At 45.4% G+C, this 17,394-nt stretch overlaps 1 protein-coding gene across 1 annotated transcript in view; it reads right to left on the bottom strand.

Annotated features, from left to right (window-relative positions):
- The window catches only part of ARHGAP35 (Rho GTPase activating protein 35), a 71,398-nt gene extending 55,033 nt beyond the window's left edge, over positions 1 to 16,365 (bottom strand). The window contains exons 1-2 of the mRNA XM_065898946.1: positions 12,682 to 16,365; positions 575 to 719 (exon numbers count right to left, since the gene is read on the bottom strand). Coding sequence (XP_065755018.1) covers positions 575 to 719; positions 12,682 to 16,365 — 3,829 coding nt within the window. The remainder of the gene's footprint in view (positions 1 to 574; positions 720 to 12,681) is intronic.
- Positions 16,366 to 17,394: the final 1,029 nt, after the last annotated feature.

The following is a 17,394-nucleotide window of genomic DNA, read 5'->3' on the forward strand; positions in this document are numbered from 1 at the left end:
CTTTGTGATAACACCAAGTTGCCAATGGACTTGAAATGCAGCTGTGCGACTAGATGTCTAAGCATCTTAGCTGGTTTTTTATTGCAGGAAAAAATTTCTATCAATATATGAATTTCAGGCACCTGATCAATGGCCATCTATACATTCCTTTTATTAAACCAAAATGTGTTAGTTTGGGTCCAGTACATTGGACATTTGGGTCCAGTACAGCGCTGAAGTCACTGATAAATAAAACCCTTTCCCTGCTGGGAGACCTGTAGGGGACAAACAGACTACACGCTATGACAGGGAGCTGCGGGACCACAGAAAAGGTATTCCAACCAGCCACAACTGCAGTCCTTACAACAGGACTGCTACCACACACTGAAAGGCCTAACATATCCCGCACGACAGCCTCAAAACTACATGAAGATGGAGGATCCACAAGTCTGACAGCTGTCGGGATTACTCAGCTCCTTCCCAGAAAGCATCTCACGGAAACAAGAAATAATTCCAGAATCTCCAGATGGCCCAGCCCTCTAGAGAGCGTCCTGTAAACAGTGAAAGCTGTAATCGGCTCTGAGGCAACACTTACCTGTGGCTTCAATGTACTCAATACATCGCTCAATAAATACAGGAATCGGTTTCTCTGGAGTCACCACGGTTGTTAAGGGCACCCCAAAATAGTTACTCTCCCAGGTCGCCTTTGTGATGGATGGCCGGGGTTTGGGCTTTGGTTTCTGTCCAGGAAAGAGAAAAGAAAGCACAAAAACAAAGTGATTCTCAACATACAACTACAACTTCAGCGAGGCTTCCAGAGGGGAACTCTCAGTGGTGTGGAAACTGTTAGAAAGATTCCAAGCAGGATAAAGAGACCCACTTACTCATCTCATTCATCCAAGTATCACACAAGATGCCGGCAAGTTGCCACATAGTCACACCTTGGGTGTGAAACTGCATTATCAGAACAAAGGTGTTTATAAGAGGCAGGCCATGTTTATTTAATAACAATGAGATGACTGTCCAACATCCTTTATCAGGGGTACAATGGAGTAAACAGGAAACTTTCCAAACATTCCATACAGATAACAGATACTATACACTCAAGGATGGCTAAAATCTTTTCAAAAGATTAAAAAAGTGGAATTGAGGGCTTCCCTGGTGGCGCAGTGATTGGGAGTCCGCCTGCCGATGCGGGGGACACGGGTTCGTGCCCCGGTCCGGGAAGATCCCACATGCCGCGGAGCGACTGGGCCCGTGAGCCATGGCCGCTGAGCCTGCGCGTCCGGAGCCTGTGCTCCGCAACGGGAGAGGCCACAACAGTGAGAGGCCCGCGTACCACAAAAAAAAAAAAAAAAAAAGTGGAATTGAAAACTAATAATTTCCTCCTTCGAGAAAAGAGAGCATGCATTCTGCTGAAAGCCCAAGAGAAGAATTCCCTTTGATACATCAGCCTGGGGTTAATTCCCAATGGCTTCTGCATTAGGAAAGGGTAAAACCAACTAATCAGACATGACAAATAGGATAATTCTTTGTCCTTTCCTTCCTAGCAGTCACCTTCCTCATGTAGCAGGAGGAGCAGCAGCAGCAGCAACTACTTGAGAGCTGCTACGTACCAAGCCGTTCCCAGCTACTATTTCTATTAAACCGTATGGCATTCCATTTTACCAAGGAAAAATGTCTCACATGACACAGCTAACAAGTGACAGTGCTGGGATTCAAACCCAGGAGGGTCTGTCTCCAAAGCCCATGCTCATAAACATTACTGAGATATTTTGCTCCAAAATTATTCAATCCTTTTATTTTGAAGATCACATGAGGAGGAAAAAATGCTCTAAACCAATGGTAAATTTCCTAAAGCTACAGAAATACACCTAAAATTTGGGGCTTTTGTTAAAATATCTACTAAAGAGGAGGATAACCAAATAGAATCAAGGTAAATGGACCCAGGTGTATCTCCAGCAACTCAGTTTCATCTGCAAGTTAATGCGACTAATTTAGAAGGGCAGGTTTATTTACAAATATGCCCAACTTAAAACTTAAAAGTATTTAGGGATCTCTGCATAAAATCCACTAAAGAGGACAGCTAGCTAGCTGTCATTCCTTCTGGTACCCCCTTTATATGAGAACAAATCACTTCCTGTTTAGTCTGAAATTCGCTGAGGACTTCCTGTGCAAACAAGTGGCAAAAAAACAAACAAAAAAAAAACCCGGCTGAGAATAAACTGTACATGAAAGAAGGAACGAGGCCATGTCTGGACTGCTGGCTGACACTATCTGAAATGACAACCCAAAGGCAAAGATGATCCAGTCCTCACGCAGCCCGCTAACTGATCTGGTATGGAGGACTGTAATGCAATGTGAATGGATCCCAGGGTCCCAGAGAAGAACACGCACTCCACAAAGCCTGTCACTGCAATGTGCCTGCTCCTGGTAAAACCAGTGACACAGCCTCTCAGGCTGCAGGGAGTGGCTGCTGCTCTCTCCCCTGTATAGACTGCCTGAGGCAAACAGGCTCTGATTTCACACTTTTTACCAAAGAAGTATGGAAAAGCAAATTAATGATTTACCTTTACACGAAATAATTTAACCAATGTAGACTCTCCCTAGCATCTTCTACTTACATGAAGTACAACATAAAGATTTAAGCTTTCAAATCTAACAGACCTGGGTTTGAATCCTGACTGAGAAGTTCTGTGACTTTGGTCAAGTAATTTAGCACCTTGGGGACAGTACCCTCCTCACGAGGTGGTCCTGAGGGTGAAATGATATGATGTACTGGAAGTGGCTCAGTGCCTAGAGCGCAGTAGTTGCCCAACAATGTGAGAAGGGCGGAGTGTTTTCCATTGTTACACACTGTAGCAACCGGTAACAATGCATCAGGTGAGGCTCTCCCTTAAAAATGCCGTACCATTTAAACTGTTAGCTGAAGAATCTGAACACACAAGGAAGACCATCCGGATTTAAGCGACATTCTCTCGGCCAACCCCAACCAGGCAGCATTTGCCAGTCAAAACTAACATAACAATAGCACTGTTCTTCAATAAAACCTTGAAGCTTCCAAATAAACTGCTGTTATAGAATTTTAAAAAATGGGAACTTTAAGAGAGCTGCCAGGAAGCTACTTCCAATCACTATAATGCCTTCTGACCATAGTTCTAGTAAACAGACAATAAATTTTAATCTCATACTTCTTCCACCCTCTCAATACTAGAGCAAGATGATGAGGTGTGTTCTAACAGTCTAAGTTAGCTAGAAAATTTAGCCTCCATCAACTGAATACTTACTAAGCACCGGATCCTTGCTTAAATTCTTTTTTTTTTTTTTTGCGGTACATGGGCCTCTCACTGTTGTGGCCTCTCCCGTCGCGGAGCACAGGCTCCGGACGCGCAGGCTCAGCGGCCACGGCTCACGGGCCCAGCCGCTCCGCGGCACGTGGGATCTTCCCAGACCGGGGCACGGACCCGTGTCCCCTGCATCGGCAGGCAGACTCTCAACCACTGCGCCACCAGGGAAGCCCTACTTAAATTCTTTATATGTATTATTTCATTCCAGATTCACAACAGATCTGTAGATATGGGTGTTAAAATTTAAAACTCCATTTTACAGATGAAGAAGCGGAATCCCAGAAAAATTCAGTTACTTGCCCAAGTCAGTTCTGACTACAAAACCTGCGTTCTTAACCACTATGGTTCACTACCTTCCTCTGAAAGTTCTTGGGATATGTGGAATTAAATAAATGATTAAATGATTAAGGGTACACTGACAATCTGAAGAACTTCTAAAGGTAATAAAGACTCACATAAAATACCAGGGATCTTTAAGCTGGGCAAGGGAAGAATGGGGCATGATGACAGCTATTTCAAATAGCTACAGGACTATCTCATGAAAAGAGAGCAGATGACTTTGTATAGTCATGTTGGGAGAGATAAGAGAGGCAGTTTTGGCCAGAGAAATTAAAAAAAACAAAAAACCCCCAGCTGTTTAAAAAGGAAAGGACTGCTCTGTAAGTATTCGAAGCAGAGGCTGCAACCTACCTGCCATACTCATTGTCAAGGAGATTCTGCTGTCAGGTGGAAGGCTAAATTAGAGAGCCGCTCTTTTTTTTTAAAGGTAACTTTAAAATATATTTATTTATTTATTTAGTTTTGCCTGCGTTGGGTCTTCGTCGCTGCGCGCGGGCTTTCTCTAGTTGCGGCGAGCAGGGGATGCTCTTCATTGGGGTACGCGGGCTTCTCACTGCGATGGCTTCTCTTGCTGCGGAGCACGGGTTCTAGGTGCGCGGGGGGGCTTCAGTAGTTGTGGCGCACGGGCTTAGCTGCTCCGCGGCATGTGGGATCTTCCCAGACCAGGGCTCGAACCCGTGTCCCCTGCATTGGCAGGCAGATTCTTAACCACTGCGCCACCAGGGAAGTCCCAGAGAGCTGCTCTTATCCCTCTCACCTCAAAGAGTCTAATAAGATCTAACCTAGTTCAGCACTTCAACTTACAAAACAGAGAGTAAGCTTTGGCAAGGGCATCAACTCCCGTTGTTGACTGACATGGATATTCATTCTCATTCTCTCTAAGATTTAAACAAACTCTGCTTTACAGAATGTCAAAATACTTCCTTGAAATAACTGAAGGCTCTCTAGGGTGTCACAAAATCAGGCAGGGATTCTTGCACAACTAATTCTAAACCTTCCTAGGAAGGAAATCAGACTTTGTGGTGCATGCCAAGAATTGGACCAGACTGTTGACATAACAAGCAACACCTCAGGCATCTGAAGGGTTACTGGGCACATGTCAAGATGGAAATGCCATTCTTCTGAGTGGCCTGCCAGATGTCTCAGTCCCAGGTCCGATATGTGTCACTCATTAGGGAGTCAGTGGAGCACCCTCAGCAGCAGGTCCTTGGAGAGAAGAAAATAACACCATCCCAACATCTCTCTTCTTTTAGGCTCACTCATTAGCAGGCTGAACTGAAAAAAGCATCTAGCCAGAGGAAACCAAGCCCTGAGAACAAACTACACATCTGCACGTCTAACTTTAGAGTCTGACTGGGTCCAAAATGGAAAATAATAGTGATTAATCACGAGTGGCCATGTGCTAGACACACTGTGCTAGGTGCTCTGCACAGTTATCTGAAACCTCACAACCACCCTTCGAGGTAAGGGTTATTAACCCCATTTTACAGATGAGAGAACAAAGGCTCAGACAGATTCACACCCAACACTGAGAGCCAGGATTCAGAGGCCAGTGATGTACGAATGTCAAAGCCCCAGTTCCTTCCCCTGCATGAACTATCTCCATGATGAAACACACCGCTGACAGAAACAAAGGACTGGGTCAGCTCAAATCATCTTCACCTTGCCCTCTGGATAGATATTTTTTGAATAAATAACGTAGTCCATTGTTCTTTACTGCACGGTTTCCTTAAAAACATGCCTGATTCTTAGTCTTGATACTAACCAGGTGGCAAAGGAAACAAAGAAATAAACCAATAGCTTATGCCAGTGTTGCACTGGGGAGAAATGGTGATTGGAATTTGCCTCTGGCCTCTTGGCCTTTCTGAAACAAGAACAGAGCATAAAGGGGAAACTCCTGCTTATGGGACAGTACGCCCACCCCAAAGCTCCTCCAAGTCCACGGGGCAAGAAAATGATTAGAATGCCAGCCAAAGAATACTAACAGCCAAGAGAAGGAGTGCTTCTATCAGCCTGTAAAATGACTGGGTTCCAGAGCCTGATGTGCAATTGACACTCAATACATTTCTTGAACAACAGCGGTTTCCAGTAATGTACAAGGCCAATGTTCCTTTATATTTTTTTCAAGTTTAGCTGAGATGATGACTATCTCTGTGGGTACCAGAGTATTTTTTTTTGTCTTCTAACATTGTTCTGCTCTTACTAGGATGTGAGGTGAGGTTCAGAACGTCATGTTCATACCGACAGTAGTATTATCACAGACTCCGTTTTAAAAAACAGATGAGGTCATGAATTCCCTGTATCACTCTGTGAGCACTGAACAAGGGACAGTCACCTACATACACAGATGACCGTTTTCCTAACACGCTGTTTCCAGTGTGCAGCAATCCAGGCATTTTTCCTTTTTAATGAATTATACCCAAGGTCACCTACAGACTAGCAGCAGAGCTAATACTAAAGTCATCTCTCGCCCTCAGTGAACTTACAATCTAATGGGCATTAGAGAAGATATATGTCTACAGCAAGCAAAGGTGATCTAGATATCAGATAAAAACCAACTGAGTCACAAAGAAAAAAGAAGTCTCCCACAGCCTCAATGGAGAGGTCAGCCACTCTTTCTGGATAAAGAATATTCTATCTTCTATGGAAACAGCAGGTACAGCTATTCAGTGATCCTAAACTGCCAACTTCAAATATTCTCTCCCCGTCTCCATAAATACCCATATCCATGTCAAATTACTTATCCAGATTTTAGGGTCAGAAAACGCGTTCACTGGAGTTGTACCACCTAGCACAGCCTTTTAAATGCTTGGTAACATACCTAATACAGCAAATAAAAAACAGGATCCAGTCTGCGTTTCTGTTTTTAAGGAGGAATGCCATATACAGAATGTAGTCTGCAACAGGGACGGTGTCCTCTGAGTGGGGCAATTCTCCCTCTTGAGAGTGAAACTGATACCAGCAGAGCCCTCGAGGGTCACACACATGGTTTGCCAAGTTGTATAGTGGCACACCCTGAACTAACTGTAACTGGTAGGAATCTCAGAAAAACCAAAAGATCCCATAAACTACATTACTCTAGGTTTCCCCCAAAGCGTTTCCTTGCGTTCTATATTCAACATTACGGCTTTCTGATTGGTGACGATTCCCTCGTATTTCCGACACAGCTTCAAAAGGACCCTTTCAATTAAGTTACTCGCTCATGCCCCACATGTATTCTTGGCTGACTGGTGCTCCCCCTTCTGGCTCTGAAAAAATCTAAGCCCAAGTTCAAGAGAAAACCTGGGGACGGATCTGTTCTGACTGGCAAAGTCTATTATGAAAGCACAAATGCTCAGCCTCGTCTCCTTCAAGCTAGCAGTTAGCACTATGACCCGGTCACTCTCCCACTTGGAGCATCTTTATTTAGGGATGAACCAGGAAGTAGCACGAAGTCTCCTAGCATCCCTAACCCTCCCTCTGGCACGGTGGGAAAAGAAAGGCATGTCATCCCCTCATAGGCACCAAATAAATAGAGACCATAGCTTTTTGCCCTATAAAGGCATGAATCTGGGTCAATCCCTGTTGCCTTCTCAGGCTGAATGGCCAATGCAGTAGGGGGCCTGAGCAGGGAGGAGGGTCCACTAGTTCCAGGAAGTGTTTATAAACATTCCTGCCTGGTTCGACACCCACTGAATCTGGACTTTCCAGAGCTGTGGGGGTCAGTTTTCACCTGCTAGCCTCCCCTCAAATACTGTATAAAAAGCATTCAGAAGGCCTTTCTCTATGGAAGTAGAGGTGATCCCTGATTTGAGCTGAAATAATCTGAGTTCCTACAAAGATATTTCAGTATCACTAGGTGGTAGAGGAGAACAAGTTGGCCCAGTGAAGATCAGAGCAATTCTCTGTTCTTTGAAAAATAGATTTGGGTTGACTATTGTAATTTTTTTTCTTTTTTAAAAGAACAGGTGTGCTCTAAGCTAAAGCAGATAGTTAAAGATAGCCTATTTTTGTCACCAAAAACAAACTACAGCAGTTCTTTGGGCTTAAAATAAACTGAGAACCGAGTGACACCAGTTCAAAACAATTTCTCAAAGTTCCAGTTGCTATTTCAGTGACTCCATGCCTTTTTTGTCCTCTACTCAAGTAGACACTGAAGCTAGAAACAAACAGCACTACGCTGTTCTTAGGGGGCAGTGTGGGGAAATAGATGTTGTTAGATAATAAGCAAAGTCCTTTGTCTAAAATGAACAAATTGACTGGACTGACTGAGTACTCCAACTGTGTGCCTGGCTATGGAATAGTACCATCTTTCCTGGAGACGGGACTCTAAAAACCCACTGGAAGCAGAAGTCAGAAGAGTGGGGTTCCAAAATCTCAACTTCCACTCAGTAACTACACTAATTTGGGGGCACTGAGACTCAGTCTCCTCATCCCTAAAACCAGGATTTTAAAAAATCACTTCCTTAAGATTGTTAAGAGAAATAGATGAAAAATTGATGTGAAAATGCCTGGTACTGTACCTGGCATACAGTAGGTATTCAATAAATGTAGGAAGGTACAAAGTCTTTCACATGGGATCCGTAGCCCTCTGTTATTCTGCCCAGTTCTCCCTCACCCTCTACAGTAGCCGCTCTAGGTCTCTTTCAAGTCTTAGCACATGCCACATTTCTTTCAGCTCCAAGTTCCACACTGTTTTCTCAAAAGCTCGACCCAGGAAGCCTCCATCTTCACTGACTTTGCCTGCCATCCTTTCAGTCTCAGCTTTATATATCATTTCCTCTGGGAGCTTTCCCAGATATCCTAGGTGAGTGTAAAACTCCTTGCTATACAGTTCCTTAGCACCCTGCACCTCCGCTCCGGCAACATTCAAAATGCACGTAAATACACGTATAAAATCTATCATTCTCTGTTACGGTAAACTAGATGAACGCAACTACCACACATATGATACTTAGCACAACACCAGGCATACAAGTGCTCAGGAAATGCCCGTGCGTGGAGGTGAATGTTTCCTTCCTAAAAGAATGAATGAAAATGTGCTTTGGAGCAAGAGTACTTCTTTTAAAAGATAAAATTCTTTCGGGATTCAGAAAATGCAAGGTCAAGTCAGCGCCCCTACCCCACTTTTAAGACCAAGGTATTTATCTGGACTTAGAGCTCATAGGGCAGGGCTTAGCCTTTTCTGAAGCACACACTGAGAGTCTTTCCCGAGCAGGTTACAAAGAGCTCATATTTCATACCATTTCAGCTTGTCAAAATGCAACATCCCTCCCTGTGGAGCGAGCAGTCCAATTCCCCAGCTGGTTTTTATTCACACTAGAAACTTTAACTCCGTTCTAGGCCTCACAAAATGAGAGCTGTGTCCACACAAAGCCACAACAACCAGCCAATTCACTGAATCCAATGAAATAAGCCAATTCACTGGGGGGGGGGGGGGGGGGGCGGGGGGGACACAAACTGTCAAACTGGTTACTTGGTGCCTTATAGACCAAACAATGCGTGATTGAATTGGTTTGCTTTTCAATAGGTTGTCTTGTCATGTGGTAGCTGGAGTGAGTGAAAGATTTTCTTTATCATTCTGTTTTTGTCTTTTTTTTAAAAACCCCACAAAACAAGAGCACGTCAGATAGAAGGGTAAAATAGCCGGTAACGTCTCCTCTAAATCTGTGGCCAAGCACAACGAATTCAGCAGTCTGAGCTTGCCCGAACAGCACATTGTGTGCAGCAAGGCACCCCAGCCTGTTTTTTGGCTTTAAAATAAGACCCTGCTGGTCCTGATCTCATCTTTGCAAACGCATGGCACTGGGAGACAGAGACCATGTGCAATGACAACTCTTTACAGACAAAGCATCTATTCATGGACCCCACTGAAGTGCAAGCGTAGATTTTCAATTTCATTCAGCTGAGTGCGGAAGGCTCCCACTATGAGGGTGGGTTACTAAATGGTTCAGCTGGGAAAAGGACCCAGAACGAGAGTCAGCTGCTTTACAGTTCGCACTTTCATGAGCAGAAATGAAAGCCATTCCCTCACTCTAACTCCGGTTTTACAGTAAGGAGCTAATCTAGCATATGAGCCAAGGGCACTGAGCAATTTCTCTTTCTCCACATCACACAGGTATCCAGAGCACAGCTTTTTTGGTTGTTGTTAGGGCTGTCGCTAGGGTAAGGGCGGAGAAAGCAGCCAAGTAACACACAGGGTTAAAACTTATACAAAAGGGAGGGACAATGTTGGTCCCTCAAGCTCTCAGCCAGACCAGACCAGTCTTCTCGCATCCTTGAATACAACATGCATATTTTCACCTTCAAGCCTTTCCCCACCTCACACCACTTCTTCAATTCTACTCATTCTTCAAGGTCAAGTTAAATAATAATAACTAACGCTTATCCAGCATGCACTGTGCTCAGTGTCTTACAGGCACAATCTCATCCCATCTCCCACACCATATGAGAAAGGTGCTACTAAGTCCGCCCCTTTTGCGGAAGGGACGTGGAGAGGTGAATCAAGTGCCCGAAGGCCCAGTAAGGAAGAGGAGGAACTGGGTTTTGACTTAGGCCCCCTGATTCCCAGAGCTCCTGATCACCACACATTACACTACCTTAACCACCCCCAGCACAGGATGTCTGCTCTGCCCCACACAGACCCCCTCCCCTCCCCCTCTTAGGCAGAGCACCTATTTTCAGAAGCCGTGTAGGTCTTGCTGCCTCAACTGGGTGCTAAGGTCTGGGCAGGACGGGTCTGTGCCATTTCCCCAGTGGTGTGTGGCATGCAGGAGGAACTAAGTGTGTTTTCCATTACCAAACGGCTCTCCCCTCACTTCAAATAAATACTGTACTGCTTTGGCATGCCAATAAAAATCAAAGGCCAAATCCCCCATGTAGGGGCTGGCTTGGCATTCTCTGACCCATGGTACCTTGCTTTCCCAGTAAACAAGCGTCAGTCTGATTTCTTAACGGCAGCAAATTTTAATAGGAGGTTTGCTCCAACCAGGAACAGCATGAAAACTTTGCTTATCTCTGCACTAGGATGACAAAGCAGCTACTCTCATTTTAAGGCACCATTTTCCAAGGCAGGAAAAGACAATTTCACCTTTTACTCACTCTTTCCAAAGGATACTCCTAAACGACTTCTGGCACGCTACTGATCTTGGGCCAGAGGTATCATTTTTATTTGACTAGGAGAGGTGTGGCCCACGTAACCAAGACAGACGGGAAGCCGACCACTTCTTGCGTGCTGACCCGGCAACCCGGCGCGAGGCAGCTCCGGGTTAGGAGGCACTCATTGCCGGCGTGGAGGCGGCCATCCCAGAGGCTCACGGCAACCAGCTGCTCTCTGCTGAGCCTACTCTCTAAAACACAGCTTGTCTGGGAGTGTGTTTTAAAAGCTTTATTTCCAACAGTATTAAAAACGTAGCTTGAAGTCGGAAAACCCGTTATGATCCGCAATGTGGTATTATGCCACCTTCCTAATTCCCAGGTGTGCAGACACCTCCACACTCAAAAGACTGTCAGCGTTTAGATACGCTGCGCTGGCAATAGTCTTCACTGGGAGTGGAGGAGGAAAAGAAGAAAGCCAAAATGTTCGAAACGTTTGGATTCCAGTACCATCAAACAGGAGAGCTCTGGGGAAATACTGGCAGGCTGGTCAGGCTACTTTCTGGCTTCCTAATAAGAACTGCTTTCCACCGGTCTGCCCGCTAACTTGGAGAACAAAATACTGCAGGCGGATAAAGGTATAGAAATGTAAAAGCAAACCACAGGGAGAGCAAACAGAAGAATGCCTATGACATTTACTGATACACAGCTCAAAACGGGAGGGGAACAGAACACACAACGATACTGCCCTGCCCTTTCTGAAATTCTATAGGTAAGAAAATTCTGGAAGCTCTGGCCAGTGGTGATTAAGAAGCATGCTGTATGCTGTCAGGGAACACAAAGTGAATAGGTCTTCCCTGTGAGGGCCACAGCACCATGTTCCTCCGTCTCCAAGGACCCTCTTAACCGATATGAGCTGCAGAACCTGCCTCCAGATAATACACAATGCTGGGGGCGGGCCCGCACTAACAGAGTCTGTTGACAGGGTCCTGTTGTGGTGTCTCACCAAGATGTCTTTCTCTGAAAAACATAAAGGTATTTCCCCTACTCTAAATGGGGAAAAAATAAAGTTGAGAAATACCTTTTCTATCTCAAAGCCTAAGCCCAAGAGGACAGGGCACACTGCCCTGCACAGCGCAATTCCACACAAGATAAAGAGACTTCATTTGCTCCTACATTTGGGGCTGTTTCCTCTACATCCGACAGCAGGCCTGACATTCCTAACACACATGGTTTACTTTTTCCTTCTTTTCCCCTTCCTGCCCCACTTGTGGTTCCTAAATCAAATCCGAAGCTCTCACTGATAGCAGCAACAACTCACTCAAGGAGCTGGAGGGCACTCCAATTTTACAAACACGGGACAGGTTTATAATGCAAAGAGACAAGATTATTTTTCATTTAGGTACTTGAAGACCCTTCACTGATTTATGTGTGTAAATAAAATAACCATCTAATTTTTCCTAATCTAAAATGCAGCAACCTTTACAGAGCAGCAAGGGGGGAAAGGAGCATTTAAGAGATGTACGGATGAAATGTTTGCTTCTCAGTCAAAGACTGAGGACTGTGATTCTGGGTTCTGCTGTTTAAGTGAAGAAAGGCCAAGCACACTGTCACTGGCCTGGCTGTTTGTCAGGACACTGACAAGTTCTGCATGATCTGCTCATTTTGGTAATTGCCTAACTATTGTTTTGGACAAAGACAGCTCGGGCTATCTATCCCAAGCCCTCACCACTTGAGAGCTACCAGTAGTAGCTATCTGAGACACTGCTTATTTTTTAATGCTAAGTCAAAGAGTAAAGACACACACACACACAACACACACACCCAGGGCAGTTTTTCACCAGGGTAAGCTGTCCTTGAAAATCTTCATCATCATCAATGAACTCTTACCAAGGCACTGTGCAAGCCACTCCTATAACTCACGCCTACACTTGGGTCTTACCTTAGTGTTCCTTCTTAGACTGCGAAGAATGTTCCTCCTCCTTGGGTCTTCATCTGTCTCATATGGAATGACGGCGCTGTCCCCTTTATAACCCTGGGATGCCTGATCCTCCTCTTTTTTTCGGATGGGCCCAAGCTCATCATCGCTCCCCACGGTGAAGCTGGTTCGATAACTAGCAAACCTCCCCAGCCGGCTGCATCTCGTCCTGTACAGCACTGGCTTGCTCACGATGGATACCTTGCGTCCTCGCTCTAGAGAACTAGTGTCCATTTCGCTGTCGGAACCATTCCCACTGCCATTGGACTGGGCTTTGTTGATATTCCGAATGGTGATGATTTTGCCTTGGGTGCTGTCGTGGGGCACTGAGTATATGTTTTCTTCTTCGTTCCTTGGCTTGACCACAGCATCCATGGGTTCGGCATAATCAGAAGGATCGAACCCATCTGGAGGTAGCCAGGTGCTAGAAGACACAGACTTCCTCTGTCCATCTCTATGGCCTTGGTCTAAATAAGACAGATCCCCCTTTGTAATTTCAAAATGGACAGGAGGCTTTGGTTTGACTGGCGGAGGTACTTTGTTGTTCAGTTTACTCTCAAAATTGCTCATGATGAAAGAGAGCCCATCATTTCCCTCCAGTTCCATAGAGAGCTTAGAATGGTCTTTGGACAGAGAGGGCAGTGACGTGTCTTCTCGAAACAGGCTATAAGAAGGGGGCTCGATATCTTCTTCAGAATCCTGCAGGTTTGAGTTGCAGAGCGGAGAGCCTGCCCGGGGGGAGTTAAACACCTCTTCTGTGGTGCTGCAGGCCTCGGCAGCATTGTCGTACATATGAGTAGCCTCGATTATGTTCTTTTTGTCCACCACATCTTTAAAAAATGGGTGGAAGATCTCAAGTTTATGCTGGGGTTGGCTACAGGGGATACTTGTGAACTTTCCGTCAATTTCTTGAGCAATCTCCTCCCCCTCAGTCAGCTGTTCCCGACTTAAGTCATTATCCAGGACATCTATAGCGCCGTCAGTGAGTGCAACCAGCTGGATGGGGATAATATCCTGCACTTCACAAAGAAAGGCACGTAACATAGCCAAGGAGGCCTTACGTTTGGCTGAATAGAAAACAATGTACCCATGGACCAATCGGCTTTTTCTGATGCTAAATGAGGAATGGTATGAAAGAAGAGACAGTTCGATGCGCTTCTTGTGTAGTCCGATTGGTAGTTCAAGTAAAACAGAGTTGTTGCTTCCGCAATGGGAAGACTTACAGGTTTGGGACTGAAGGACAGGAAAGAGTATGTCATCTGCACTAAAAGGATCTCCACACATCAGACACATGACAATTCGCAGGTCAACATCAGCCAGATCTTTGATGCTAGCCGTAGAACTGACCAGGTTTAAGTTACGCTTGGAGTCCAGAAGTCCTTTCAAAACTTGACTGATTTGCTTTTCGTTAATGTTGCGTCCGTAACCAATGCCAGCAGAAGCGGGGTCGAGAAAGACACACTGAAGTTTGCTAGCAATCTGCTGACCTTGCTGTATTAAGCTATGCAGGGTCTCTCCACTGGTGTCTCCTCTTTTGTTAACCAAAATTAAGGTCAGAGGGAGATGGACTAAATGATTATCTCGCCTGCCAAGTGTGGACTCTCTGCTCTTCTCTATACTCTCCACCACATAGGACAGAGACTCCTTTGAATTGTAAAGGCAGAGACAACCATGGGGTTGAAACGTTGGTGTTTGGAAAGAGTTCACAGGAAGCCTGACATTCCCTTCTATTGGCCTCAGGGAGAGCTCATACATTTTACCATCTATTACATACTTATCATCATTTGTACAAAGAGCTCGAATCTCATTGGCCAACTCTCGTGCAAGGCCATCCTTGCCCAAGATCACCAAGTTGATTCTATCAATGTTGGGGTCGGAAAGTGAATTTTTCTGATTCCGGTCAGATGGTCGGATAAACCGAGAACTAATCAAGTGCTCGATCTTAGCATCCACACAGGCGGGGCAGCTAGGGCATGTTTCCTTTGTTGGGTGGTACACAAAATGAATGTGCTTCAGAATAAGGGCATCACGCTCTGCTTGGAGCTTCTGTAGTGCCTTAAATCGCTGCTCCTCCCCCAGAACATCCTGAATGACACCCATCTTCTCCTTGCTGGGCTTAGCATCCAGCTCCAGCTCATAAAACAATTCCGAATATTCCAAAAGCAGCTCCTGAAACTCTTCCTTTGCTTTGTCTATAATTTGCTTTTGGTGTTTGCCATAAATATCCAAGTATACAGATTCTTCTAGCCACTGATAGAAATCTTCATTCATAATAAAACTGCGGGCCTCTTCCCAAGGCTTTCCAGGAGTTATGAAAGGAGAGGTCTCCAGGTTTTCTTTGAATGCCCTTCTCATCTCAGCTCTTTTCCTCTCATTCCGCAGCTTCTCTAAGTGGGCCTCGTACAGCTGCTCCGCAGGGACGGTATCCATTAAGTCAAAGGGAATCCGCTCGTTCTCGATGTTGTCAATGTGGCTGGTGGCATCCCACGGTGTCTCTTCAAGCACAACAAACCACTTCAAGAATTCTGGCTTGGTCTCCAAGAGCTTTTTGGCTTTTATGCAGCTTAGGTGGTCTATTTCATCTAGATTGGGTATAAGAGCTTCAAAAGCTAGTGGGAGGGCTGCCAGGTACAGCTTCCTCCTGCGCTCGATATGCTCATGCTTGAGGCGATGGATGTGCTGGAGAAATAGCTTCTTGGCTTTCTGAGTCCCTTCCAGGTAGACATAGTCCTGGTATTCAGGAGAGGCCTGCATCTTTCGGCTGACACTCAACCAATTCTCATTGTGGTTTTTCACAATGCGACTCACCAGCCACTCATACTTGTCTTTTGCTGTAGCTATCTGCTGACTCTGCTGCTTGAGAGCTTCAAAATAAGGAATGATTTTCGTCTTTCCCCGACTTTTATCAATGAGTTGCACTAAGGTGCTGAAAGCTAAGTCCACATTTACATTGGATCTTGCTGAGGTCTCCACAACCTGGAGGTTCTTTTTGCTTAAGGCAAAAGTATGTGCATCTCTAATGTACCGCTCCACGCCCTCATCACACTTAGTCAGGACCACCACTATGGGCTTTTTTGTTTTTGCAAGCTGATTGTAGAGATTAGAGACAAACTTGAGCTGGTCATCAAAGTTCCTATTCATGCCCCTGCTAACATCAATACCAAGAAGAAAACCATCAATTAGCAGCTTTCCATCTGGCATTTGTTTCTGCTCAAAGTCCTGCTCCAGCCCCAGCTGGTCAGTGCAAAAGTACATGAGTTTTTCAGCTGATGCGAGCTTGGTTGCAGCAGCTCTCTTGATATAGGGCTGCAGGGCCGTGCTCCGGTGAGGTTGAAAAGTCTGATCATCAATGAATTCAGTCTGCTCCACAACGTGCATCTTACATTCCACACAGTCCTCCAGGGAACGGCTAACTTCTCCCCAGTAGAGAAAGTGGTCATTATTGACCACTCGCCCACCAAAGTCACTGGTGCTGAGGACAGAGGTATGGTCCAAGTGAAACTCGTCAGCACTCGGGCGCACAAAGCGGTTGCACAAACAAGACTTCCCAATGCCGCACTGGCCCTTCTCCTTCTCCGTCCCAGACAATCCCACCACACTGATGTTGTAGGTGGGAATGCGGACATCTTGCTTTCTTGCCATCATCATCGTCGACACATCCTGCCACAATCAGCTACTTCCAAGATCAGATTAGTGTTTTCCAGTGGACCCAATGGCTTCCCCACATTATCATTGGGGACCGGCTGCCCACGAAGCAAAAGTGTCAGATCTCATCGTGCTTGTATACCAGTACGAGGTTAGTTTTTGCCACTTCTCATCACCAAATAGCCAACATTTCTTCCTAGGTGGGGGAGGAAAAAAGAAAACCAATCAGCATCATAATTTTGAAAACAATTTTAATCACCAAACAATAGGAAAAATCAATTTTATTGTTCAACAAATAATCATAGTGAGCATCAAATGTACGAGGCCTTAAGTTGGGTAAAGACATAAGAGCAAATAAGACTGACATCTGGACTTCCCTGGTGGCGCAGTGGTTTAGAATTCGCCTGCCAAAGCAGGGGACACAGGTTCAAGCCCTGGTCCGGGAAGATCCCACATGCCGTGGAGCAACTAAGCCCATGTACTACAACTACTGAGCCCACCTGCTGCAACTACTGAAGCCCACATGCCTAGAGCCCATGCTCCGCAACAAGGGAAGCCACCGCGATGAGAAGGCCGCGTACTGCAACGAAGAGTAGCCCCTGCTCGCCGCAACTACAGAAAGCCTGAGCACAGCAATGAAGACCCAATGCAGCCAAAAATAAAAAAATAAATAAAAACGAGAATCTGCCAACAGCAAAGAATGTAAGAAGTGGTGAAATAGCCAAAGCATTTGCACTAAAGGCAATCTACAAAGCAAGGCAGTTTACAATTATTTAAAAAAAAAAAAAAAGACTGACATCTGTGTACCCTCAGAGGTACAATGTCATCTAATGGAGGAAGACACGTAAGTAAGCAGTGTGCTAAGGGCTAAAACAAGGGCTTGCAAGCTCCTTGGAAAAATGGCTGATTCCAGGGCTAGGGCAGGGTTGGTACAATATGAGCCTGGAACATCTTATTGTACAAGAAAGGAAGGAAGTGCTTGAAAGAATGATAGGGTACCTCACAAGGACACAGGAGCCAGTTTGAAGGGGC

The sequence above is a fragment of the Phocoena phocoena genome, chromosome 20, assembly GCF_963924675.1.
Source record: "Phocoena phocoena chromosome 20, mPhoPho1.1, whole genome shotgun sequence".
Classification (NCBI taxonomy): domain Eukaryota; kingdom Metazoa; phylum Chordata; class Mammalia; order Artiodactyla; family Phocoenidae; genus Phocoena; species Phocoena phocoena.